At 46.9% G+C, this 27498-nt stretch overlaps 1 protein-coding gene and 1 non-coding gene across 2 annotated transcripts; both read left to right on the top strand.

Annotated features, from left to right (window-relative positions):
* Window positions 1-5516: 5516 nt before the first annotated feature.
* C16H13orf42 (chromosome 16 C13orf42 homolog) lies at window positions 5517-26337 on the top strand. Its single transcript, XM_059041530.1, has 4 exons — window positions 5517-5921; window positions 21946-22093; window positions 24725-24956; window positions 26163-26337. The coding sequence occupies exons 1-4, from the start codon at window positions 5517-5519 to the stop codon at window positions 26335-26337; spliced, it is 960 nt and encodes a 319-aa protein (XP_058897513.1).
* On the top strand, window positions 14144-14216 carry TRNAG-CCC (transfer RNA glycine (anticodon CCC)). Its single transcript has one exon. It is a non-coding gene; the product is annotated as a tRNA-Gly (tRNA).
* Window positions 26338-27498: the final 1161 nt, after the last annotated feature.

Below are 27498 nucleotides of genomic sequence, written 5' to 3' on the forward strand. Positions count from 1 at the left end.
ACACACACACACACACACACACACACACACACACACACACACAGTTTTACATTGGACTTTTTTCACTTGTTACATTGTATGTTTCTTTTCATATTATTAACTGTTGTTCTAGGGCATCATTTTAAATAACTGTGCTGTGTTCCCTCTTATAAGCATAATCTATTTAGCTAATTCTCAGTTATAGGACATTTTAGCCAAATATTTGAGCACATCCATGATTTATTTTTTTTAGGATAAATTACTAGAAGTGGAATGGCTGGATCAAAGTGAATGCACAATTTTAAGGATTTTGATGTGAGTTTCTAAACTACCCTGATAAAATGTTATGCCAACGTGTACCCTTACTAACAGGGTATTAGAATATCTTTTTTTTCCCCCTTCAATTTTTCCTACCCTTGCAACACTGAGTAGTATTTTTCTCAAAGTCTTTTCCAACAAGTGACAAATGTTATCTTATTTTAATTTAAATGTGCTTGATGCCCAGGGAGGTATGCAAATTGGAATAATCCTATTCTTCCCATTGCACGGTTCAAGGTGTCTGGGCTCTGGATCTGCCTGAATCCTTCATGTCCTGAGTCCCTCAGGACAGTTCCAGACCCTTGTGAGTACACGTGGGTGACTCCTCATCTTGCCCTCAACCCTGACCTCAGTTACCAGCTGCCACAGGCTGTGAGGCACAGAAATCCTTAAACCCTCCCTTGCATTATCGGAAGCCCTGAGCAGTGATTGCAGAATTCTGGCTACCCTGCTTGGAGGGACCATGTGGAGAAAGGAGAGGCCGTGTGTCCCAGCTTCCCTGCTGAGCCCAGCCCTAGACTGGCCACTGCTGAATACAGGCACAGGAGCACCACCTATACAAGTGCAGCTAAACTGTAGAATTGTGAGCAAATGAAATGATTTCTGAGTTAAGCCACTAGGTCTTGGGATGGCTTATACACAGTAACATAAATGAAGCACTAACTTTTCCTAAATCCCACACAGCTCCTATTTAAGGTTTTTAAATGGAATTTTCTCACAATCCCATTTGCCACACCATCTTCTGCTCTGAGTTCTTAACCAGTCAGTGTTGTCATGTACAGTTATATGGGTTGTGCACTGCACCAGGGGACCTCGTCAAGGGAGCCAGCGAGGACTGCTTGCCTGGCCTAGAGAGGGCAGTCTTTTGAAATCACGTGACGATGCCTCTGACAAAATATTCAGTTGAATCAAATCCAAAGTTGTTGACCTGGCCTCCAAGCTCCCTTTAACGGCCTGATGCCACCTTCAGTCCCTACTCCAACTTTCTCCAACCCAGTCTTTCATTAGTCACTTGTGGTCTTAGCCCAGCCTAGCCCCTCTACCCCCCACTCTCAGACACGCCTATTCCGCCTTCCATCAGTAGCAGTTCCCAAACTGGGGACGTGCCCTCCAGGGAGGGACACAAGTGCAGCCACCAACCGTCCGTGTCCTCAGGCACCAGGATGCTTTCAGTCCTGTAAACCTCAGAGAGGAGCTGATGTTTCTTTACAGGCACACTTTTTAAGGACTTCCAAGCATTTTAAAGTAAGAAGGGACTGCAAAGCCATCTGTTGTTATTCTGTTTCTGTCTCCAAACATGGAGAGCCAAGCCCAAGGGCACAGGAGCGGCTCTGTGCCGCCACCCACCCGGGAGGGCTGTGCTCCTTGTACAGAAGTCCTGAGACACAGGGCGCTGCGTCTGAGTCAGAGAAGCCGGTCTCCTGGGGAAATTCTTTTCCTCACAATTCACAGCACAACCACAAAGTGGAATGTTCCAGTAGGCTGTGCAAATGGACCAGCGTGACACCGGATACACGTTGTCAAGCTTTGTAATCTTACCCTCCATTAAATATTCAGCACAGATGATTTGATCTCTTCCTTTTCTCAGCTTCTCCCTTCTTCCCCTGCATCCCCTCCCGCATCGTACCTCCTCTCCACGTTAGTTGACTTCTGGGAAGTGCCCACTCAGGGTTGCTTTCCTGTCAGGGATACAGCCAAGGGGATTTCTAGACATGCGGCAAGTGTACAGATTGTTTTCTTTGACTCTGAGTTCTTTACAGAAAGCGCAGTTGCAGCCTGGCAGGGCTGAAGGAGCAGCTACTTTGAGAGGCACGTCCCACTGGGAACATCCCCGGTTATACCTCACCAAGAGTCAAGGAACCCACCGTGGGGGAGGGAAGGGATTAGATGCTCACCGGACTTTGTGCTGGAAGGGGATGGAATGCCGTCTCAGCAGGTGGGCGGCTCAGGACAGCTAGCCTCTCAGGGAAGCTCAGCTTTATTCAGGACAGCAGCCTAAACTAGTGATTTCTAAGCTCATCGTTCTTAAGGCTGGTCCACCTGAGCCTTTGATCTCTGCAAATACTGAAGGATGAGAGACCTGGATGCAAAATATTTGCCTGACACAATAGTTGGGCACCTGTACGCTGGAGCTGTAATTTAGAAGTGATAGTAATATTTTCATATTATAGAAGTAATAACTGCTACTTTTGCTTGAGCAAATATGACCTGTTAAGTGCTCCTCTGCATTACCTCCTTTAATCATGAGAAGAACTCTGTGAAATAGGTAATGTCTACTTGTGAAGCTGAGAACACTGAAGCTCAGGGTTTAAGTAACTCCCCCAAGCCGGCGGATCTGAGACTCAAACCCCATCGGAGCGAGGCCCACGCTCACGTTCTTTCCCGACCCCCCCACCCCCACCAACCGCCCTGCACACCAGGCGGCAAGCATCGCCACATCTCCAGCAGCGCAGATGAGGCTCCCCCGGGAGCAGACGGAAGCTCGATCACCCTCCTCCATGCTTCCTGCACACAGCTGTTGTTTGCTGGCATCGCTACAGAGCACATCCTCTGGACTGCTCTGCCCTGTCCTGGGATTCTGCCCTTTGGCTCTGAGAAATTCTGGAGTAAAGCAAGGTTTGTTACAAGGAGTCACCTTATGCCGAGTCTCTGGGGTCCTGGTCAAGCCTCCAGGCTCTTGCTAGCTACACAGAGAGCAGGTTTGGTCTCCAAGAGCAGCAGTGGGGCTGGTACGGAGGGGCTGGGCTGGGGACGGGGACGCAGGCCCTTCCCCCTTCCCCACCTAGTTGCTCGCCTAGTGTTCTCCACGATGCAAGGGAGGAGTCAAGCCCGCGGTGCCTAATTTGGGACTTGATGGGCAATTGCAGTGTCCTCGAAACACACTTTATAATACCACGTGGTGATTTCCCACTCATTCCTCCTAGTGGGGCCATGAGAAAATCTACTACGGTATAAAGGCAGTTGCCCCTTGGGATGAATTTTCTTGAGCAGAGATAACAAATGCTTCTGCAGGGAGAGAATATTCTCTACCCTCGACCCCCTCAGCGGGAGCTCCAGCGAGAGCGTGGCTTCAGGGGCTGGTCTGGGACACAGGAGGTGGGAGAGTCAGCTGGCTGGGTCACGGCTGCTGCCTTCACCCTGCCCCTTAGTATTCATGAAGTGCTCAGCAAATGATGTTGCTAGAATTTTCTCTCAGTTTTCCTCCTAAGTCTGACCCTTAGGAAGAATCCGGCTGGAAGGTAGGGGTAGAGAAGAGGAGAATACACATGAAGATAGAGGCTAGGTTCTTGTGACACTCTGGATATGATAGAGATTAGACTTCATTTTTAATCTATTTAAACTTTTTCTCAATCTATGTGGAATAAGTATCATCATAAGCCCACTGGCACAAGATACCGAGAAAGGCTGTGTGGTCACAGACCCTGGATTCCTCAGAGAAGAAATTCTATCAGCTCTCGTCCACCCTGGGTTCTTGGATACTGTGTTTGTGTGAAGCCAGAGAAATGGGCTGGAGAGAGAACCATCTCCTGGGGGGCCCAGGAGACCTCGGAGCGCGTGACTTTACAGCCCCTGGCCGCAAGGGACTATGGGACCAGAATACCGGGCTTGAAGCTGGAGCGCTGGGTCTGAGGATACCTTTCTCGCTCGCCTGATTAGACCTCGGCTGAGCCTCCTAACCTCTCCAGGCTCCCCTTCTCATTTGTGAATCGAGGAGCAATAATGATGGAGATGGAAATGATGCTTCTCTTTCAAGGAAGCCACAAGGATTCAATAAATTAACATCTATGGAAATGCTTCACCAGCCCTAGAGCGCTCTGCAGATGTAAAGCATAAATGGGTCTACATATTCGGGACCGTCTTACCACTGTGCTTGGGAGAATGTCACATGCAGCGGATGTGCTCAAGAAGAATACAGTTATAATGTCCTTTTAAGTTACATTTTAAAAGGCATGGTTATTTTTCTAGAGCAGGATATAAACATTAAAAAAAATTTTTTTTTGTATCGCAGATCTCTTTGAACATCTGATAAAACCACGAACGCTTTCTTCCTCAAAAAAAAAACCCCCAAAACAAACAAAAAAAAACTCCAGCAAACATAAACCATTCTAATACACACATCCCATAACATTTTATGACAATTTCTGGGGGCTCACAGTTTCCTCTGACACCCATCTCAGCTTAAGAAAATGCCTGTGCTGGAGATTTTCAGGCTTCAGCTCTCTGAAATTTGGGAGAAAAACAGACTGTGTAGAAAAATGAATGCAGCAATGAGGTGTAGCATTTGCCTGGGAAGAATTCTAGAGGGAAGGTCCCTGAGATTCTAACGTACTCAGACGAGGCTCTTGAAAAATTAGTTCGTGTCTGATTGTAGAGAGTCTGTTTAAATGAAAATGTGCTCAAGCTAAAGAATTTATATGGGGATTTGCCCCATATATATGTGGCCACCTTCAGCTCACTGAGGCTTTTGTGCAGAAAGTTGTGGTCGGATATCTGAATCCTCCGGTCTCCACAATGAGCTGCTATCTGGTAACGGCGGCGAGGTCTCGTTACCGCGGGCCGAGGCGCCTTCAGGGCGCTCGGATGCTGCACAGAGCTCACTTTATCGGGGATCTGAGAGCCTCCTGCCAAAGGTCCTGGTTGTGTCCACCCGGGTCCATCTCCGGGGACTGGATTTTACCTCAGGCAACACGCTGTCTTCGGTTTAGTGCTGTCTTTGAAAAGCAGGATTTCACTTTGGAGACAGGGTATCAGGACCAGGGCCCAGATCGGCCGAGGTGGAAACGTAAAAATCCACGTCACGATCAAGTCAAATCGAAGGAGACCACATCCAGAAATGAAAAAGGAAAAAGAAAGAAAATAGCTGAGCAGGAAATGCAATGTCACGTGTCCTGCATCCGGCTGGGGCCTTCGATGGAAGAGCGTGGAAGGTCTGCGCACCAGATAAAGCCAGCCAGGGAGCTTGCTTTTAAGCTCACCGCGCGCTCCCTCACGTCCTCAGGTGGTTTATGGCATTTTGGTTATTGGACGTAAGGTCCCCCCCATGAGAGATGCCCGGGTCGCCCGCCTGACCAAGCCCACGCTCGCTGGGATTCCAAGAATCAGAGGCCTCCGGGAAGACAGATGGCAGGAGGCCTGCACATTGGCTCCTGGGCCCCCAGCTAGATCAAGTGGCGCCGCGCAGGCAGCTGGAAGGCACCCACGGAGAGAAACCGAGCACCATGCTCAGAAAGCTCCACTCCATCTTTCACTCCGGCCCGCAGAGGAAGGCAGAGGTGGCGGAGAGCCCTTACTACGACTGCGCCAGCCCCGCGGTGAGGCTGATCCGCAGCAGCTCCATGTACGTGGTCGGGGACCACGGGGAGAAGTTCAGCGAGTCCTTAAAGAAATACAAAAGCGCCAGCAGTATGGACACCAGCCTGTACTACCTGCAGCAGGAGGGGGACCGGGCGTGGATGTACTCGCGCACCCAGGACTGCCTGCAGTACTTACAGGAGCTGCTGGCATTGCGCAAAAAGTACCTCAGCAGCCTCAGTGACCTGAAGCCCGGCCGCGCCCCGGGCATCTCCTCCACCTCCTCGAAATCCTCCAGGGGAGGAAAGAAGTCCGCCTCCAAAGAAATAAAGGTAAGTGCCGCCGCCGAGAGGTACAATTGACATGAGCGCTTTTCCGAGAGCCTCTGACGCGGGTTGGAGCCCTGGATCGTCCACGCGCGGCTCAATTAGTCTGCGCCTTCTGGGCTGACAGCTCCATCCACCTCAGACGCTCTCCATTGCCATCTCGCCAGCCTCGGAAGTATGGCTGGTCCCATGCTGACTTTGCACGCGGAGACCACGGGTAGAGCAGCTTCTGGCATCCACACAGCAGCCTGCGGGGAGGACTCGGGCTTCGCGGCCGACAGACGGTTTGCAGGGCACATCTGTCGCTTCCTGCCCACTTCCTGGATGAGAGGATGCTTGTATGACATTTGAGTGACAGCACATGACTTCCCAACAAGTTTTTTGTTATTTTTTATGATTACAGTCACATCTAAAAATCCCAGTGGAAAGTGAACATCTGGAGGATTTGCTCTGTCCGTTCCGTGAGCCCGAGTATTGGGGGGACTTGGGCACAGCCCCAGAGAGAGTCTGCGACTCGAGGAGGTTGAATGGTAACTTTGCCAGGCACTGGAGGCTTCCAGCCCAGGCAGACCAAGCAGGGAATCAGTGAGAGAAAGAACTTGCCTTTATCTCATACTTATTACAGTGTTTGTACACATTACCTTTTTTTGAGATAATTCCAGTAATGAATAATGCCAGAAGGGAAGGGGGGGGGGAAAGTCCCTCTGTATCGCAGAAGAGCAAGCTGAGGCTCAGTGACCTGATTTTGCTGAGATCCCCAACTCACTGTTACTTATTCCTTTGTTTCCTCAATTAAAAAAAAAAAAAAATGAAGTTTGAGGCTATTTTAAATTGCCATCAATTGTTCTCCTGATGACTGGGCTCTAAGGTGTTCACAGCAGGCCTGTGTGGCCCAGCAATGCACCACCACCCCCCCCGCCCCCCCTAGTGTCCTGCAGGCCTGCAAGTCCCATTTACACTGAGTGACCTACTGGCCTGTTATCAGATCTCTAGGGCTTGGCCTCACCCAACTGGTTTCAACTGTCTGCATTTTATCCCACGTGGGAGTAGTTTAAATAACCATTTGAACTCCAGAAGTAGGGCAGTGTTGGGGCCCATACAAAGTGTCTTATTCTTAGGTTCCAGTACTGCCCCTGTGGCCAACCGGCTGTGGATTTGTGGGCCAGCCCCCCCCCTCCTTCGGGGCCACCTCCGATGACAGAGGGGGTTGCCGTGATTTCTGGACTTCCAGCTTGAGCATCCTGGGGTTCTCGGTTCTGGTTAGATTCCCACCAGGCACTACATTTTCCTGCAAAATGGAGTCCTTTCTTGGTAGAACCTAGCACTCTTCCTCCGAGCTGCACTCCTAGTTCAGCATCTGAAGACTGAGGGAGGGGTTAGAGGTAGAACACCAGCTCTGGCCCTGTAGGGCTGGCTGTGAAGAGGGCCCAGGCATGATGCAGTGTCAGGATTTCCTCAGGAGATGTCTCTTACCATGGTGTAACCAGGAGAGAGGGGTTTTTTTTTTTTGGTTTTTGTTTTTGTTTTTATAAATTTATTTATTTATTTTTGGCTGTGTTGGGTCTTCGTTTCTTTGCGAGGGCTTTTCCTCTAGTTGTGGCGAGCGGGGGGCCACTCTTCATCGCCGTGCACGGGCCTCTCACTGTCGCGGCCTCTCTTGTTGCGGAGCACAGGCTCCGGACGCGCAGGCTCAGTAGTTGTGGCTCACGGGCCCAGTTGCTCCGTGGCATGTGGGATCTTCCCAGACCAGGGCTCGAACCCGTGTGCCCTGCATTGGCAGGCAGATTCTCAACCACTGCGCCACCAGGGAAGCCCCAGGAGAGAGGTTGTATGTTTGTTTGCTCTTATTTGAAGTATAGTTGATTTACAATATTGTGTTTGTTTCAGGTATACACTGTAGTGATTCGGTATTTTTGCAGATTATATCCCATTGTAGGTTATCACGAGATAATGGGTATAATTCCCTGTGCTACACAGTAAATCCTTGTTGCTTATCCATTTTATGTATAGTAGTCTGTATCTGTTAATCCCATACCCCTAATTTGTCCCTCCCCTCTTCTCTCTCCCCTTTGGTAACCATAAATTTGTTTTCTATATCTGTGAGTATGTTTCTGTTTAGCATATACATTCATTTGTATTATTTTTTAGATTGCACATATAAGTGATAGCATATAGCATTTGTCTTTCTTTGTCTGATTTATTTCTCTAAGTGTGGTATTCTCTAGGAGAAAAGGGACCCCTCCTACACCATTGGTAGGAATGTAAATTGGTGCAGCCACTGTGGAAAACAGTATGGAGGTTCCTAAAAACACTAAAAAAAGAACTACCATATGATCCAACAAGCCAACCCCTGCGCATATATCTGAAAAACACTAATTTGAAAAGATACGTGCACACCATCATTCATAACAGCATTATTTACAATAGCCAAGACATGGAAGCAGCCTAAGTGTCCATCAACAGATGAGTGGATAAAGAAGATATGAGATATATATAATGGAATATTACTCAGCCATAAAAAAGAATGAAATACTGCCATTTGCAACAATGTGGATGGACCTAGAAAATATTATGCTTAGTGAAATAAGTTAGGGAAGAGTTTTAAAATAGCTTTGAAGTTAGTCAGATCAAGGCCTGAATTTTAGGTCTGTATTTAGCAGCTGTGTGCCTTTGTCAGGTTAAGTTTCTCTCTCTGGGCCTCTATTTCTGGAGCATACAAACGGAAATAAGAATATACCTTGTGAGGAGGAAGCAAGATCCGGCCTGTGACAGGACCTGGTACGTACTAGGGAGTCCAGTGTTCACTGCTCTGAAATGTATGGTGCAGGAAGTGTATAGGAGCCTGGAGACAAGCTGCTCTCCTTCCCTATTGCTCCCAAAGAAAGAGCTGTCTGCTGGGCATACCTGAGAAACGGTGGGTGCGGTCTCCGTGGCTAGCAAGGTGGCCTTCCTGGCTCTCTGTGCATGGCAGGGGCAGGGGATCCGGAGAGGCCCTTCCTTCAGGAATGTCATCACCTTCCTGCATTGGTAGAAAATACTTGCTGATGTTAAGATTTAGGGCAAACTCTGTTCTTTTCCCTTGGCCCCCTGTTATGTGCTGAATCTTGTCTCCCCCAAATCCTATATTTAAGTCCTAACACTCAGTACTCAGAAAGTGACCTTATTTGTTTTTTAAAAATAAATTTATGGGCTTCCCTGGTGGCACAGTGGTTGGGGGTCCGCCTGCCGATGCAGGGGACACGGGTTCGTGCCCCGGTCCGGGAAGATCCCACATGCCGTGGAGCGGCTGGGCCCGTGAGCCATGGCCACTGAGCCTGGGCGTCCGGAGCCTGTGCTCCGCAACGGGAGAGGCCACAACAGTGAGAGGCCCGCGTACCGCAAATAATAATAATAATAATAAATTTATTTATGTTTGGCTGCGTTGCATCTTCTCTGATGCACGCGGGCTTTCTCTAGTTGCGGTGAGCGGGGGCTACTCTTCGTTGCGGTGCGCGGGCTTCTCATCATGGTGGTTTCTCTTGTTGCGGAGCATGGGCTCTAGGTGTGCGGGCTCAGTAGTTGTGGTGCATGGGCTTAGTTGCTCCGCAGCATGTGGGATCTTCCCGGACCAGGGCTCCAATCTGTGTCCCTTGTATTGGCAGGTGGATTCCCAACCACTGTGCCACCAGGGAAGCCCTATATAAATTTCTTTTAAAGAAAAATGTGTAATGCTGGACACCTTTCAAATGGTTAAGTGACAGACCATAATCAGAGTTCTTTACATGAGAGCTCTCTGTGAGCTTTTCCAAATGATCATTTATATAAACCCATAACAATTCATCCAAAAGTCTATTAAGCCCTAATTAATACATTTTTAGAACACTTTTTGAAAGTATATGAGTAGAACACTAGAAAATGAATTCCTTAAGAGGTCACAGAAGCTCTAAAAACACTTCATTTAGGAATCAGGAGAGTGTTTTTATAAAAGGTTTGACAATGATCTTTTATTTCTTAAAATACAATATCCTCTTTAAGTAAAATACTCATAAAAAATTTTAAATTTACCATTTGAACAATTTTGTCAATGGTAATGTCAGTGTACAATTCACTGACATTAAGGACAGTGTTGTGTAGCCCACTACATCCATGCCCAGAACTTTTTCATCATCCTAGACAGAAACAGTGGTTCCCCATTTCCCCTTCCCCTGTCTTCTGGAAACCTGTATTCTACTTTCTGGCTCTGTGAATTTGCCTATTCTAGGAACCTCATATAATTGGAGTCATACAGTACCTGTCGTACTGTGACTGGCTTCTTTCTCTTAGCATAATGTCCTTAAGGTTCATCCCTGTTGTAGCCTGTGTCAGAACCCCCTTCCTTTTTACGGTCCATGAGCTTGGGTTTTGATGGGGCGTGAGGAGGAAAAGTTTGAGATTATGCTCTGACTTTGCCTGGAGTGCTCATCAGCATTTGGGATCCTCCCTGAGGATAGCTCCCCACGGTTTTTTTTTTTTTTTTTTTTTTTTTTTTTTTTTTTTTTTTTTTTCGGTACGCGGGCCTCTCATTGTTGTGGCCTCTCCCGTTGCGGAGCACAGGCTCCGGACGCGCAGGCCTAGCGGCCATGGCTCACGGGCTTAGTTGCTCCGCGGCATGTGGGATCTTCCCGGACCAGGGCACGAACCCGTGTCTCCTGCATCGGCAGGCGGATTCTCAACCACTGCGCCACCAGGGAAGCCCTCCCCACGGTTTTAAAGCCAGATGAACAGGTAAACAGCCAGCATCCCTCCGTGAGAACTGGACCACCTAAGTGGGCCTGGGTGGACCACAGTGTCTGTGCTGCCAGAGAGGCAGTTTGGGGTTGGCTGCAGTGCCCCAAGGAACTCTCCCCAGAAGATCTGGGCTGACATTTTCCAAAGCCAGGGTTCCTGGTCACCCACCACAGCCAGAAGAAATTTCATTAATTCACCTGTGAATCATATAGTTCTGAGGAGCTTCAATCCCCGATATGTCTGCCTGGATGAACCAGCTGCAAAATACACACCCCTCCCAGCACCAACCCCCCTCCCACCCTGCTCCAGCTAAAGAAATTCACCTGCTACAAGAATGATTTAAACGGAACCAGTGGAATTCTGGAGAATGCCTGCCAAAAGTGATTGATTTTTGCTTCAAGTAGTTTTGTTCTGATAATAGTTAACTTTCAGAATCAATTTTCTATCATCGGCCATTCAACCCTGGTTCATGAAATAAGACCAAGTCAACAGCAAATAGATTTTTTTTTTTCTCCTCTGTGGTAGAAAGATCTGAATCCAATTCACCTAAAAAGATTCCAAATCATCCATATATAAATTGCATATGCAATGGGAAGAAGGTTCTGAATCTGTTCCACACCACTGGGATTTATTTTTCAGATCTGTTGGGGGGACTTTCTGCAAACACAGTGGTGTTAAAGTGCAGGTTTTCTGTGAGCATCAGTTACTGGAGGTCTCTATCACTTGGCCTGTATCTGGCTGGCAGAGTTGAAGGGCAGTGAACATTCAATATGAGCTGCAAAGACTATTATGCTTGGCAGCGCTGTCCAGAAGATGGCAGACAGTAAAATAATCATTGAAAACAGAGCATCCAATTCGTGCAGCCCCTCTCAGTCAGACCACAAGACAGGTAATTATATCCCCCAAGCTACCTCTCAGACACGTGCCGTTTGCTCAGCCTAGAAACGGTACAGTACTTCGGCTTCCGTTTTTCCTCTCTACCACACCCCGCCCACCTGGCTAACTTCTTGTCTTTTAAGAGAGCAGAGAAAGCACTGCTCCAGAGAGCCATTTCTCATGTCCACAATCTAATGCAGTGGATGTCCCCCCTCTCTGGGTCTGACCCTTATCTCAGCACTCAGCACCCAGCAGTCAGCACACAGCACCGTAATTGTTTGTTCATTTGCTGTGTCGGCTACTGGCCGTGAGCTCATTGAGTGGGGCCACCATGTCTTATTTCTCTTTTTATCTTCAACCTCTAGTGCAGCTCCAGGCATATAGTAGATGCTCAATAATCTAATAACCCGAGAAGCTCCAATTGTAATTTAAGAATGGAACTTTACAAAGTTTGATGGAAGACCTGGAAAAGTAATAGGTCTGTGGTTTTCAGTGAGTGGAAAATTATCTTGTTTTTAATGGAGTAGAATACAGTTTGGGGATATTCATATGGAATGATCCTAATAATTAAAACATCCCACATGTAATGGATCAGAGTTTACCAACAAAAAGACACTTTTTTAGGTAAACATTTGTTTCTGATTATTAAGTTACATTTGCTCATTAAATGAAATTTATAAAACACAGAAAAGTGTAAGGAAGAAGATAAAAATGATCTAGAATCCTATCTCCCATCATCCAGAGACAATCACTATAAAATATTTAAGTATATTTTCTTTCAATCATTTATTTCTTATATAGTTGCAGATATGTATATTAGGGCTGCCAGGTAAAATAAAGGATGCCTATTTAAATTTGGATTTCAGATGAACGATGGATTTTTGTAGTATAATTATGTCCATATAATATTTGGTATCTATTTATACTAAAACTTTATTCACTGTTTATATAAAATTGAAAATTAAGTGCCATTCTATATTTTTATTTGCTAAATTTGGCAACCCTAAAGTGTGTATATGTATAAATTTACTAAATTTGGCTCATACCATATACTTTTTTATAATTTATATTGTGGGTTCTTTTCCATCTCATTAACTAGTTTTTGAAAACTGAAAGTATTAATGGCAAAAAATTTAACAACTCACATTCTTTAAACAATTGTTAAACATTATAAATAAATTCATCTTACTCTGTCTATAAGGCATTTTTTAGCAGTGATTCCTAAAAGTGTGATTAACGGGCCAAAGGTGAAAGGCCATTCATTTTTAAAGATTCTTCTACATATTGTTTTCCAGAAATATTTGATAATTTACACTTTTATCAACACTGAGTTAGAAAGCCCTTCTTATTGCATTTTATCAGCACCAAATAGTGTCATTAATTTTTAAAGTTTACTGATAATAATAGATTAACTGCATTGTTTTATGTACTTTTTTTGGATTACTGCTTAAGCAAAGAATGACCCTTATATTTTATCAAACCAAAGTGTACTTCTTGTTTAATGGATTGCCCATTCATGTCTTTATACATTTTTTGGCTCTACTAAATATTTTAATTTATTTATCTGGACTCATATTAAGGATATGAATACACTATCTGCCACATGTGTTAAAATTATCTTCTCAAAGTTATGTATCTTTTAATTTTACTTAAGAGTACAATTTTATCCCTACAAATACTATTGATTTTTATGTAGTCAAATATGTCAATTGTTGTCTTTGATACTTCTTTGCTTTGTGCTTAGAAAGTCCTTCTATGGCTCAAGGTCAGTTGCATATTTGCCATTTTTCTCCTTTTTTTATAGTTCCATTTAAAAAAAACCCAACCCTCTTATCTGTTCCGCAATTTATTTTTACATGTAGTGGGATGTGAGAATCCAACTTGAAATTTTCCCAAATAGCAAAGTTTCAACACCATTTATGGACAAATCCACCCCTTCTCTCATTAGATTGTGATGTTTCACGTATCGGGCGTGAAGATTTTTATACAATGTTTCAAGCATGTTAATTCAGTTCTATTAGTTAGGCTTCGAACAGTTTGATAAATGTGAGCAAAAAACCTTCACTTAGTGTTGAACTAAAGTGAAATGGTCATTTAGGTGACATTTAAGGGGAGGAGTTACCAGGTCCTAACAAAGGAAACAATGGCCTTCAGATTATAAAGCAGGAGAAAAAAGACTAAGCCTCAGACTGTGAGTCTGAAACCTCTGATACCAAAGACAAAAGATGTGCAGCTACGATTCCAAAATGATTGTAATGTTTAGCTATGAGAGGTAATTCCCAAGTTTAGTTAGACTACAGTTTGTGACAAACCTCATCCTTTCTTTTGATCTCTTCAGGCTGATTTTCTCAGCTCTATTGTCTATATCACTATTTTTTTCCTTCAGCTCTGACAAGTCTACCATTAGAGTATCTATTGAAAAGTTGGATGTGGGTATGTGTACATATGTATTTAAATTTCAGTGATTATACCTTTTCCCAAGTTATTTGTTTCTCAGATTTACAGTTCTCATTTCTTAAGCTCCTATTCTTTGATCACAAACCCCTATTCCATGATGGGTACACATTTCCTTAGGTAATGTAATATAAAAGGGATAAGATGGGACTTCCCTGGTGGTCCAGTGGCTAAGACTCTGCACTCCCAATGCAGGGGGCCCAGGTTCAATCCCTGGTCAGGGAAGTAGATTCCGCACGCATGCCGCAACTAAGAAGTCCACATACCACGTGCCACAACTAAGACCTGGCACAGCCAAAAAAAAAAAAAAAAAAAAGAATAAGATAAGCATTGCTTTGGATTTGATCTTGAATAGCCATTTCAAGGATGGCAGAAGGAAAGAGGATGTATTAGAGCTTTTAAGGTTTATCCTGAAAAGCTTCTTTTGAGGACATTAAATTGCTTGTGGATAAATTTGAGCTGTTTTGCATTTCATTTCCCCCAGCTGAATGATCCAAGGGAAAATGATCTCTCCAATCCAGACCAGTCCCACATTTGATCCTGGAAATTTCATCACAATGAACTGACATTTTGATTTCCGTGTACGATTAGCTCAAGACAGTATTATAAGACTCCATAAAAATAAGGAGTACAGGGCTTCCCTGGTGGCGCAGCGGTTGAGAATCCGCCTGCCGATGCAGGAGACACGGGTTCGTGCCCCGGTCCGGGAAGATCCCACATGCCGCGGAGCGGCTGGGCCCGTGAGCCATGGCCGCTAGGCCTGCGCATCCGGAGCCTGTGCTCCGCAACGGGAGAGGCCGCAACAGTGAGAGGCCCGCGTATCGCGCAAAAAAAAAAAAAAAAAAAAAAAAAAAGGAGTACAGAGCTCTCAAAATGTGCTAAGTTAAATCCAAAAGTGTACAGTAGCAACATGCAAACTGGTGGGAGAATATAAACATATGATAATGGCATGTATATAGCATACATTCATTCATTCAACAAATTACCCTGTGTCAGGCATTGAAATAGGTGTTCCACATTCATAGATGGAAAGACAGTCCACCTGCCCTGATGCAGCCCATAATCTGAAGCTGCAACTCTCAGCATCACTGCCTGAACCACACTGGTGTGTTGGAAGAGAAACAGGTAGAGTTACAACAAGAATGTTGGAAGTTGGGTATATCCGACAACTTGTCTCACGTAGGTAGTGGCTGGAAGTGAGCGTCTATCCAAAGACACTCTTGTCTGTGAGTGCTAGTTGCCAAAGCTATTTCATAGATGAGGTTAAGGATCACGGGTCCAGTGTGGGGCTCTGAGGGTATAATACAACGTTGCTGTCCACACAAGGCAGAATATGAGCCTAGACAAGATGTGTGTGGGTCTGTCTGCTGCAATGAGTGAAAGCTTCAGAAAGGAGGTGCCATGTGAGTTGGCCCTCCGAAGAGGTGGCGGGGAGTGTGACGCCAGGAGGAGGAGGAGAGCAGGAGGCTAGATGTTTAGTGGTGGTCCTCTTGACGTTGGGTGGGTTTAGAATGGCCCCCTACCCTAACCGCTGACGAAATATTTCTGTTTACAACTGGAAGTTCATTTTGTAGCATCCAGATCTCTTGCAGACAAATACTGACAGATCCCAGAAGAAAGTAAACAGATTGGAGAAGCTCAAGTACCCCAAGGGCAGGTGAAACCAGGCAGGATGGGAGGTGATACGAAATGCAGAAAAATAAACTGGCTTGGGGGACTCAAAACCTAAAATGAGAAATACGGTGGAGTTTGGTTTGGAAAGATGCAAGTGTTCTATCTGCGGAAAGTAATCCAAGACCCAGGCCTGTTGTGAGGGGGTGGGACGGGGAGGCTTGGAAAATGATAACCTTAAGGCCGCTGAAGGTTAAAGGGGAGTTGGCAATGCAGTACAGATGGCTTTCAGAGAAAACGCCTTCCCCTGGGGCTGCGGAAGGGCTGCTGGCAAAGGAACGTGAGCCCTGCGAAACCCAGGTCTGAGCAGGGGCCACAGGAAGCAGCCTGCATTACACGCAGCCTTTCCAAAGTAGCTCAGTTCTGGGCTAGGAAAAAGTCAAGATCTGGGGGTGGCAGGGCGAGGCAGTCCACTTTTATTTAGAGTCCTGAGTTCAGAGAGGGAGAACTATTTGGGTCTCACCCAGAGGTGTTGATGACTGACGTCCCATTTTGTGCAACCCCTGCTTTGTAAAGTAGATTTTCTGTGATGTTAGCCTGAGCCCTGAACCCTGAGCCTCAGTTGTGCAGCTCTTGTGCTAGTTGTCTCGGCTGGAGACCAAGAGAAGGTCGTAGTAGAGGCCAGAGGGGCCCATGGAAGCTGCGGGAAAGGCAGGAAAAGCCAGAATCAGCCTAAGTTTAAACTAGGACTTGAAAACGTCCAGGGAGCCTGACTTGTAGATTAGCCTTGATGTCACCAAACCAGGCTTGTTTGCCTGATTCACAGCAAGCCCGAATGCTGAGATGCCGAGATTTGCAGCAAAGAGAGGGTTTATTCACAAGGCAGCCAAACGAGGAGACAGGAGAACAAATTCAAATCCACCTCCTAGAAGTCAAGGGGCTCAGGTATCTATGTGATAAAGAAGCAGGGCGGTCTGAGGTGCGGGGAACTAAGGAAAAGGTGGGGTAATTGTCGTTCTGTGCAGGTGTAACTAGCCTACAGGCCTCTGCACGTCCAAAAATGGAGGCACCTAGCACCATCTGAGGGTGGAGTTCTCAGTTCTGTGATGTCAAAATGTCACCGAGCAGGGCTTCCCTGGTGGCGCAGTGGTTGAGAATCCGCCTGCCGATGCAGGGGACGCGGGTTCGTGCCCCCGTCCGGGAAGATCCCACGTGCCGCGGAGCGGCTGGGCCCGTGAGCCATGGCCGCTGAGCCTGCGCGTCCGGAGCCTGTGCTCCGCAACGGGAGAGGCCACAACAGTAAGAGGCCCGCGTACCACACACACACAAAAATGTCACCGAGCAGACACTCATGCATGCCCGGTTGGAGGGTTGGGAGTCCCTTCCAGCCTTAACTGGCTCAGCTCCAACTAGACACAGGTGATGCCAAGTTTCTGGAAAACAGCTCAGGCAAACACCTTGTTTAGGCTCCATACTTCTTGGAGCCCAGGCAAGTCTTGTAGCAACAATTAAAACAACCTTGATGCAGGAAGACAGGTTACAGGTGAAATGGATTTAACTGATGATTACCCACAGTTTCACTGGTACTCAGATAAATCATCACAAAATTCATTTGGAGACATTTAAAAAGTATACTTTATAAAGTACAATAGATTTGTTAACCAAATCTTACTTAACTGACCTGCCAGATCACTTGATGCTTACCGTTCTCTCTGTAAAACGAGCTGAATATTTACAATTAGAAGCCTATACCAGGGTATTATTGGCAAAGTGCAAAATGATGTATGTGTAAGCACTAATTGTAACAGCAAAAGATTTCAAACAACCCGAAGCTCTAACAGTAGGCGACTGTAGTTCATTGCTACAGTGTGTCTGTGTAGTGGAGAACTGTGCAGCTATTCAAAGGGAAGAGGAGGATCTCTACTGCTGTGAAGTTACTCTTAGGATACACCAAGTGAAGAAAGCAGTTCACAGGGGCATATTGTACGCTCCCTTTTGTTTTTTTAAAGAGTGGGTTAATACACATGTGCTTGTGTTTTCAAAAAGAAATGATAGAGAGAGAAACAAAACACTTGATGTCTAGTCAAAATGAAGACTAGCAGAGATGTAGACCAAACATTACGTCCAGGATGCAAACAAAACTGCATGAATACAAGCAGAGGAAATTGCCCTCCCCCCCAAGCCAGGCGGTGATTTAGGTCACATTTGGGGACTGGGTGGGAAAGGTAGGTGCATGCCTATGAGCGGGATGCCCTCATACCTGTAGCTAGTAGGGGGATGGGGCAGAGGGGAGGTGGGGTGCCTTTACCTGGTCTCTGTGCTGAGCAATGGGAAATACACAGGAACATAAGGGTCCGAGCTCTGTAATCCAGGCGCTTTGTCCTCTTTCTTCATTGACCTGTGTCCTAACCCCTTGGGTCCTGTCCCTTGTGTCCTTGTCTTCATGGAGGCACTCCTTTCTGCTCTAGCAAATTCAGGGCATGAGACTGGTATTTAAGGTTTTCATCCTAAACCAGACCCCGAGGTGGAGAGCATGGGCCATCTTGCTTCCCTTCTTTATGCCTGGATCCGTAGAGAGCAGAGGCTCTCAACTGCTCTGTATTAGAATCACCTGGTTATTTAAATTAATTGATCTGGGAAAGGGCCAGTGCAGAGATTCTTTAAGAGCATCCATTGAGGGTCCAACCTCCAGCTGGGATTGGGCTCCACTGTGAGAACCACCCAGACAGAAATGAGGGGGGAGTCATAACCATTCATAACCATCATCACCCCCAACTGGGTCCTCAGATTCCTTCAAGGGGTGGTGCTTTCATTTGCAGGGAAGGAAGACAGAGCTAAGGAAGGAAGGAAAGCAATTGTTTATTCATTTTCATTTATTTATGTTCCTCCCTCATTCCGTGAAGGGCTTGGGTGAAACTGATGATGGTAATTGAGGCAAGTTGGGGAAAGCTCTCTTTGGGGATGAGACTTGGTCACACAGGTACATAGGGGTCAGCCACAAATAATGTCACCATTGTCTCACTCTCCAGCCACACCAGGATCCAAAAGCTCTTTTAAGAGAAACAAGCTTTATAACGGTGATAATGTACTGAATGGTCCAGCAGAGCCCCGGATGTGTGGCCTCAAGGAGCAGACTCTTAAGTGCTGGCCAAGAAGCTTATCTGTCAGTGTCTGTGGCTGTGGCCAGGAAGACAATCAATGCTAAGCACAGCAGAGAGGGTGAGCTGTGCGGCAGTGTTGAGTCCCCAAGCTTGAAATTTTGCGAACAGAAACATGTTTGGAATAACCAAACGAAATGTGCAGCTGAAAGGGTCTTTGTCCATTAGTTTTGATGGACAGAGAGTACAATGGCTGAGGTGGTGATGTATATGCTGGTAATTAATTTTTTTTATTTTGTAAATATTATCCTTGGAGGAGAACTCTTGAGGAGATTAGGGATATTCACAAGAGGCCACAGTCAAGGGCTTGTGTTAACCTAACTATTGGCAATGTGCTCATTGCTGTTTTCTTAGCCTTTAATAGTTAAGACACCAAAGTTGACTCTTTTTTAAGCCTTTTATAAATGAAAGCAATTGATCCAGGCTGTTCTGAGCTTCTGGCCAAAGTCTACTTCCTGGGGACACTGAGGAATGAAGAGCTTAGATGAAACTGTAGGGTGACCCAGATGGAAAAGAATATGGTGCCCGTGAGCAAGGTTGAGACTCTTGCATTCAGCCAAACACTGATGGCAGTTGCTGCTAGGGACTTAGTGATATCCCTTCCATGTGGAGATGATTTTTGAGATGGGAAAACCTATAGACCTTGCATTTCTATTAAATAATATTCAACCTTCCTTTGGGGCTCAGTCCAGATCATGTGGTTTTCTCGATTCTTTGTTTCTCTCTCTTCCACTTCACAAAAAAGTCTCTAAAATAATATGTGCCATCGTAGAATTAGATTAGGTACTGAGGACCATGGAGCCTGGAGGAGGGAAACAGCCCAGGAGAGGGTGGTCTTCCTGGAGAAAGAGCTGTCTCAGCCACATCTTGATGGTTGGATAGGAACTGGCCAGATAAGGCATTCAAGGCAGAGGGACAGCAAGAGAAAACACAAGGAGAATAAAGAAGATGTGGTACATATATACAATGGAATATCACTCAGCCATAAAAAGCAACGAAATTGAGTTATTTGTAGTGAGGTGGATGGACCTAGAGTCTGTCATACAGAGTGAAGTAAGTCAGAAAGAGGAAAACAAATACCGTATGCTAACACATATATGTGGAATCTAAGAAGAAGAAAAAAAAAGGTCATGAAGAACCTAGGGGTAAGGCGGGAAAAAAGACACAGACCTACTAGAGAATGGACTTGAGGATATGGGGAGGGGGAAGGGTAAGCTGGGACAAAGTGAGAGAGTGGCGTGGACATATATGCACTACCAAACGTAAAACAGATAGCTAGTGGGAAGCAGCCACATAGCACAGGGAGATCAGCTCAGTGCTTTGTGACCACCTTGAGGGGTGGGATAGGGAGGGAGGGAGGGAGGGAGATGCAAGAGGGAGGAGATATGGGAACATATGTATATGTATAACTGATTCACTTTGTTGTAAAGCAATTCAGAAACTAACACACCATTGTAAAGCAATTATACTCCAATAAAGAGGTTAAAAAAAAAAAAGCATATGGACCTGCCTCCAGATATGAGCCTTCCTGTTATCTGCCTGCAGGAAGGATGCTGGTGGCCCAGCCTTCTGTGCTCATACAGACTTTCAACCAGCCCCTCAGTTTTTCATTCCAACCCTTGGTGTGCCTGGTGGTGCCAAGTCTGGAGCATTTCTGGTTCCGGGGGTCAAAGTGTCCCCTTTCTGAGCTGCTCCCTCCACCTGTGGTTCTCTGGGAGGGCGGCCCCTCTGCTCTGTTCCATCAATTCCCCTGCTTCAACTGCTTTCCATTTGGCAGAAGCTCTGGGAAATCTCTCTCTCTCACTGATGACCTCTCCCTTGTTCTCTTTGACACTGGGTTTCAACTCCCACCCCCCCACTTTCATTTTAGTGCACTCTTTGAAGGGGGTGACATAACTACATGTGAATAGTTTTCCACTTTTAACAGAAAAGGTTCAGTGTATGTTGTGGTTCTCCAAATTTTTTTCTCCAAGAATGCTCCTTACAAATATAAAAGGAAAAAAATCCTCTATTTAAAAATGTTTCCTGGGAATTCCCTGGTGGTCCAGTGGTTAGGACTCTGTGCTTCCACTGCTGGAGGCACGGGTTCGCTCCCTGGTCCAGGGAACTGAGATCCTGCAAGCTGCGTGGCTTCCTAGTGGTACAAATGTTTCCTAGTGGTATAAAATGCATACATTTTACCAAAATCTTATGCATATATAAAGATGTCATCCTTTAGTTTCCTAACATGCAAATCTGTGATCAAATCACTTTCATTTTTAATACCATCCCACTTTCAAAGCGCACACAAAAAATAAAAGAACTCTACATTTGGTCCAAATAGCCCAGGTTAACACATATTGTCTTTCTTTTTTCTCCCTGAGTTCTCTTATTTCCTAAATTCTTCAGGGAGCTTTTTATTAGTTCACATGCTGATTCTGTGCCTACATCATGAGTTCTCCATTGAAGTCCACCATGGTGCTTGAACTTCTGTGATGCCGGTTGCTGGTGACTGACTGTGGGCTGTTGTGAAGAGAATGATGGTGATGATGGTGATGATGACGTCATGAAGAACGAGTCAGGACAGAACCTGGAACCTAGTTAGGCTTTCCGTAGATTTTTTTTTTAAAAAACTACTTTGAAAATGTTACGGAAAAACCTGAACAAACTTTTTGGCCAACCCAATATTATTCCTTACCCTGTTCAAACAATCACACCAATTTGTCTTCAATTTATTCCATGATTGAACCGAAATTTGGCCACTTTAGGTACTGAAAACTCTTCTGGAGTATTTTATTTTCAACATATCTCGTCCCCCCTTTCCTGCTGTGAGCATCTCATTGCCTACCTAAGGAACTGTACAATCTCCTGATGGGGTTTATCAGCAGGCAACAGGCCAAAGAAAGACTAATTATTTTGCCTAATGGTCCATAACAGTCCCTGACCAAGACAGAGGCAGATCTACCCACCCTTTCACTCCCCCCCTCCTGGAGATAAACCGAAATCCATTGACCTACAGCAAGTGTGGATCTGGAGTATCTACCTTCCTTTCAAGGGCACTTATTCAAATTTACCTGCAAATTCATAACTTCACATTGGTTTCGTTTCGGCAACACGTGGTCCTTTTCCATGTCCCTTGTGTGTGGGAGCCCCAAGGCTGGCTCAGGCAGCTCTGCTTTCTCCTCTCTGCCCTTCATCTCTAGCAGAAAGCAACGCCCAAGAAGCACTCGCAGTTCAGCGCGGATGTGGCGGAGGCCATCGCCTTCTTTGACTCCGTCATGGCAGAGCTGGATACAGAGAAGCGGCCGCGGGCTGCCGAGGCTGACCCACAGAACGAAGACGTGGACTTCGATGGTGAGTGCCGTCCCGGTGGCAGGAGGTGGGTGGAGTGGGGTCTCTGGAGTGGACTTTCTCTGATTAAACGGAAACTCACATCTGCAAGCCAAAGCCTGGCCCTGAGCTTGCTCTGCTCCCTGGGGCCCTGGCTTTCGTCATCGCTGCTGCCACCCCAGGCTACCCCGTAAATCCTCATTTGGACAAAAACTCCTTCCCTGTGGTCCGTTTTCCACAGCAGAGATGGGGTGGAATTTTGTAAAGCTCCAGGAGGGAAAGCAATAGGGCAACAATTAAAGAAAGGGATGAGTGGAGAGTTGTTATATGGGTATAGAGTTTCAGTTTGTTTGGTTGTTTTTAAACAGCTGTTGCGATTTTTTAATTTAATGTAATTTAATTAATTTAATATTGTACTGGAATATAGTTGATTTACAATGTTGTATTAATTTCTGCTGTACAGCAAAGTGATTCAGTTGTACATATGTATACATTCTTTTTATATTCTTTTCTATTTGTTTTATCTCACGTTATTGAATATAGTTCCATGTGCTATACAGTGGGACCTTGTTTATCCATTCTATGTGTAGTAGTTTTCATCTGCTAACCCCAAACTCCTAATCCATCCCTCCCCAACTCCATCCCCCTTGGCAACCACAAGTCTGTTTAGAGTTTTTTGTGGTACGCGGGCCTCTCACTGCTGTGGCCTCTCCCATTGCAGAGCACAGGCTCCGGACGCGCAGGCTCAGCGGCCATGGCTCAACGGGCCCAGCCGCTCCGCGGCACGTGGGATCTTCCTGGACCGGGGCACGAACCCGCGTCCCCTGCATCGGCAGGCGGACTCTCAACCACTGCGCCACCAGGGAAGCCCTGTTTAGAGTTTCAGTTCTGCAAGATGAAAAAATTCTGGAGATCTGTCACATAATGATGTGAATATACTCAACACTACTGAACTGTACACTACAAGATGGCAACATGGTAACTTCTATGTTATGTGTCTTTTACCAGAATTGAAAAAAGAAGACGACAAGGGAATAGACAAATTATATTTAAAACTTGGGCTTGTGGGCTTCCCTGGTGGCGCAGTGGTTGAGAATCCGCCTGCCGATGCAGGAGACACGGGTTCGTGCCCCGGTCCGGGAAGATCCCAGATGCTGCGGAGCGGCTGAGCCCATGAGCCATGGCCACTGGGGCTGCGCGTCCAGAGCCTGTGATCCACAATGGGAGAGGCCACAACAGTGAGAGGCCCGCATACCGCAAAAAAAAAAAAAAAAAAAAAAAAAAAAAAAAAAAAAAAATTGGGCTTGTGACCCTACCTGAGCTAACTTGGCCCTGGCAGCCCTGTCTGCTGGACCCGACTCTGACCTTTCACCCACTTTGTCACCCCTCTCCACCCCTCCCCCCAGCACTCCCCCTGTGGCCCTCGTGGGCCACCAGTCTGCGAGGATGTGTAGACAGGAGAGGGCCGGGGTGCTCGCTCAAGCCCGCTCTGGATTGTTGGAGCGGGAGCGAGGTGAAGGGCGAGGGCGGTGCTTTTCTCCTTGCCAAGCTGTATCACTGGCTGTCTCCTGTTGGAGAGCAAATAACCACCACATTCACGAGTTGAGCCCACTTTGAAATTCCATTACTCAACTGTTAGTTTCTTTCATCTTCGACTTGCCCCTCATGGTGTATGAATGATGATTTAATTTAGCAGTTATTGGCCCCTGGTTATTGAGGCCCCTGGTTATTGAGGCAACAGCTTTTGGTACCAATACTGAATAATTTTTAATACTGAATATTAAATATTTTATTGAATGCGCAAAGATTACATTCTTGTGGTGTGTTGTTGTTTTTCTAGCCCTGATGGACATGTATCTGTGAGCTTTCGGTTCTCACTGGGTTCTGTGGAGTTTCACGGAAGGGGGTTCTCACTCCTCAAGCTCACTGTACCCTGCAGGGTAACTGGCCTGCCCCCTGCAGGGTAACTGGCCTGCCCCCCTCTCCCACTGCAGCCGCTGACAACAGCGCTCTCCCTCAGAGTCGGGCCTGGGGAATCCAGACGCTGGTGAAAGGACAATGAAATCTACTGAGGACGCAAGTGTCATTTCACAGTTATAATTTTTTAATGGAAATGACTTCGTGTTTTTTCTCTGATAGCCACAGTAACGTATGTTCACTGAAAATCAAACGAATCAAACAATACACCAAAGTATAAAGAAGAAAGTAAAGAATTTGACCTGTAATTCTACCACCTAGAGTTAATAATCACTGTTAACAGTTTGGTGTACGTCCTTTCAAAAAGGCTTTAAACACACACAGACTCACTTTATTACTCTTTTTAAACAAAAACAAGATCTCTTTGCTCTTTTTCATCCACTCTTTTCACTTAACAATTTACAATACTTCATGGGCATCTTTTCAAGTCAGTAAACGTAGGTCTATGTGCTTGTCTTTAATGGACACACGCTAGTCCATTGTCTCCGCAAACGATAACTGCAGAGTTGAATCACCCGCTTTGCTTGGCTCTCTGGGCCTTCCTAAGAGTTTCCTGTTTTACGTATGTATGTATCGTGGGTTCTTAGCTGGATCTGTCCTCTCCCTGGCCTTCTGCCCGCCCCCCCGCACCACCATGGTGAGTCCTCCTTTCCCCGGGGCCCTGCTTCTCTCTTCCAGTGGCCACCAGCTCCCGGGAGCACAGCCTGCACTCCAACTGGATCCTGCGCGCGCCCCGCCGCTGCTCCGAGGGCATCGCTGGGCACACGACAGCCGGCCAGCTCCGGAGGAGCACGGAGCGCAGGACCATCGGCGCTCAGAGGAGACTCGAAAGGCACCCCATTTACTTGCCCAAGGCTGTGGAAGGGGCCTTCAGCACGTTGAAATTTAAGCCCAAAGTCTGCAAAAAAGAGTGAGTGCTCGGGTCACATAGCACAACCAAGATGCTCTTCTGCGCACCAGACTCTTGCGTTGCTTCTTAGGTGCCCTGAGCCCCCATGTTACATGGAAAAATCATTCTTTTGTGTATGGGGGGAGGGAGGTCTTAGTTTAAAGCATTTTTTGATGGTCTTATATTCACATTCTAGCTTGGTTCACTACTGTCCCCACCCCTAACTGTACCTTGAGCTCTGGACTTGCCTCTCCCTTTCTGGCCCACTTAGCCCTCATGCTCCGTCCATCCTCTTTCACTCTTTCCCCCAAGTGCCACTGACACACTGTGTGCTGCAGATTTGTAATGAGGCTTTGGGGTTGAGGAGGGCATAGCACCATGAGGGAAGCAACACTGAACCAATTAGACGGCCCTGCTGTAGAAAGGCATTGCCAGGCTCGGATGGAGAACATCCCGCTGACTGGGCCCCACCCGGCCCTCCTGCCACCATCGCTTGGCCTCTCTCCTTACAGATCCTCCTCTCCCAAGACGAGTTGCCATCTCTAACCCCCAAATCCCTGTGACTTACTCCTTCAGAGAAGTATGTGCGTTCCTGATCTGGCCACCCTAGGCCATGCTGCAGGGAGCTCACCTCTCACAACAGAAGGGCCTGTCTTGGCTTGTCCACCTGTCTTCCTCTGTTTCTACAAGAGCCATCCAACTCTGATGGGTTCAGGGGTTTTCTTTTTTTCCTTTTTTTTTTTTTTTTTAGCTGTATGCGGGCCTCTCATTGTCGTGGCCTCTTCCGTTGCGGAGCACAGGCTCCGGACGCGCAGGCTCAGCAGCCATGGCTCACGGGCCCAGCCGCTCCGCGGCACGTGGGATCTTCCCGGACCGGGGCATGAACCCGTGTCCCCTGCATCGGCAGGCGGACTCTCAACCACTGCGCCACCAGGGAAGCCCCAGGGGTTTTCTAAATGGCATTTTCCTCCCATAAAAATGGACTATGTACTAGACATATTAAAACCAGGACTCAACCCTCAACACCCATCCTTCTCCTCCAAGGCCACGTTGAGGTCCAGCTGAGGTCCACACACAGTCCCCATGATGATACTGCTTTGTCCTCCACGAGGCCCAGCACTAGGGGAGCATCCGATGGGCTCCGTCAGGATGGTAAATCAGAGCATCCGTTCTCCGTGCGGCCAGCCAAGCCAGACTTAAACCCTTTGCCTTATTCCTCCCTTCCAGCCTGGTGAGCTCCAGACAGATCGTCTTCAACTTCTCGGGGGACGACACGGACTGGAACGCAGAGCTCTTTGCACTGGAGCCCCTGGCATCCCCGGGGGAGGACCACTACGAGACAGAGAACCCCAGAGGGCAGTGGCTGCTTCGGGAGAGACTCTGGGAACGGACAGTGCCCTGACTGCCTCAGCGCTGCAGCCTGGCTCAGGCTGGGTTCCCCCGAAGGCGTCTGCTTTCACTGCAGAAGGAGGTGTCTGGTAGAGTTAAAAATGGAAATTGTCACAAAGTCAGGCCCAGGGGCACACTGCCTGCCGGTGCCCAGCCAGTGCCAAACATACCCGTGGCCTCCTGGAGGGCCTGCCTTAGGGGCCTCTGGAGCCTGGCTTTCCCAGCACGGGCGGGTTGGCTGGTCATGACAGCCCTGCCGGTCTTCAAAAGCAGAAGGAACGGAAGGCCCAGGCTCACTCCCAGCCTCCCCTGGCCTGTCCCTGGCTCTCCATGCATCTGTCCAGGTGGCTGCGAGCGTCCCACTTGGTACAGGAAGCCAGGAAATTTGCCCATCATGGATCTCTGGGCCAAAGTTTTCAAAGAGGCAGCTCCTCTGCCCACAGGGCTCAGAAACGTTATGGTCATGTACTGAAGTTGCCTTCTTTTGTGCAGAATGCAGTTTGGGAAGCAGCTGTTTTTCACCCTGACCCTTTTCACAGTGTTCTGGAAACTTCTGCCGGGTTAGGCTGAAGACAAGGCCAGTGTCCTGGCAGTGGGATGGGGGAAGGTGTGTGTCCTGCCTGGGCACCCCCAGCCTCCAAAATCCTAACAGATACCCATGCAGCCAGTGTAGGAATGCTACAGCCCTCCCTTCCCCCAGTTCAGAGGGCAATCAGAACCTTTTGGAATAGAAAGGATTTCTGATTTCCGTAGCTGTCTGAATTACATATTTAACATATTCTTTGCTTTTCTCACGTACTTTTTGCACGTTTGCATATAGTTTGACCCCTCAAGTTTGAGAACCACTGGTTTGGAGACTACACTGCACTTTGTCCATCCTCACCTATTTCTTCTGGCATTTTCTTGTAAAAATAAAAAAAGTCACCTTGGGGGGGTGGTGGTGGTGCAGGAGTGTTAATGGCGATAAGGGAAGGAGACAGACTAGGAAACACCAGTCATCGAAATTAAGCCAAGGATGCTTTGGGCTAAGGTCCCTCTGAGAACTGAATAAAGCTTCCCTTCTGCAAGGCCCATGTGATGATGTTCTCATTGTTCAAGATTTTTGTAGAAAGAAGCTTTTATTTATGTGAACCTGACTCTCTGAATCTAAGTATTTGTAACTGCTATGAGAAAA

This window comes from Kogia breviceps, chromosome 16 (genome assembly GCF_026419965.1).
Source record: "Kogia breviceps isolate mKogBre1 chromosome 16, mKogBre1 haplotype 1, whole genome shotgun sequence".
Classification (NCBI taxonomy): domain Eukaryota; kingdom Metazoa; phylum Chordata; class Mammalia; order Artiodactyla; family Physeteridae; genus Kogia; species Kogia breviceps.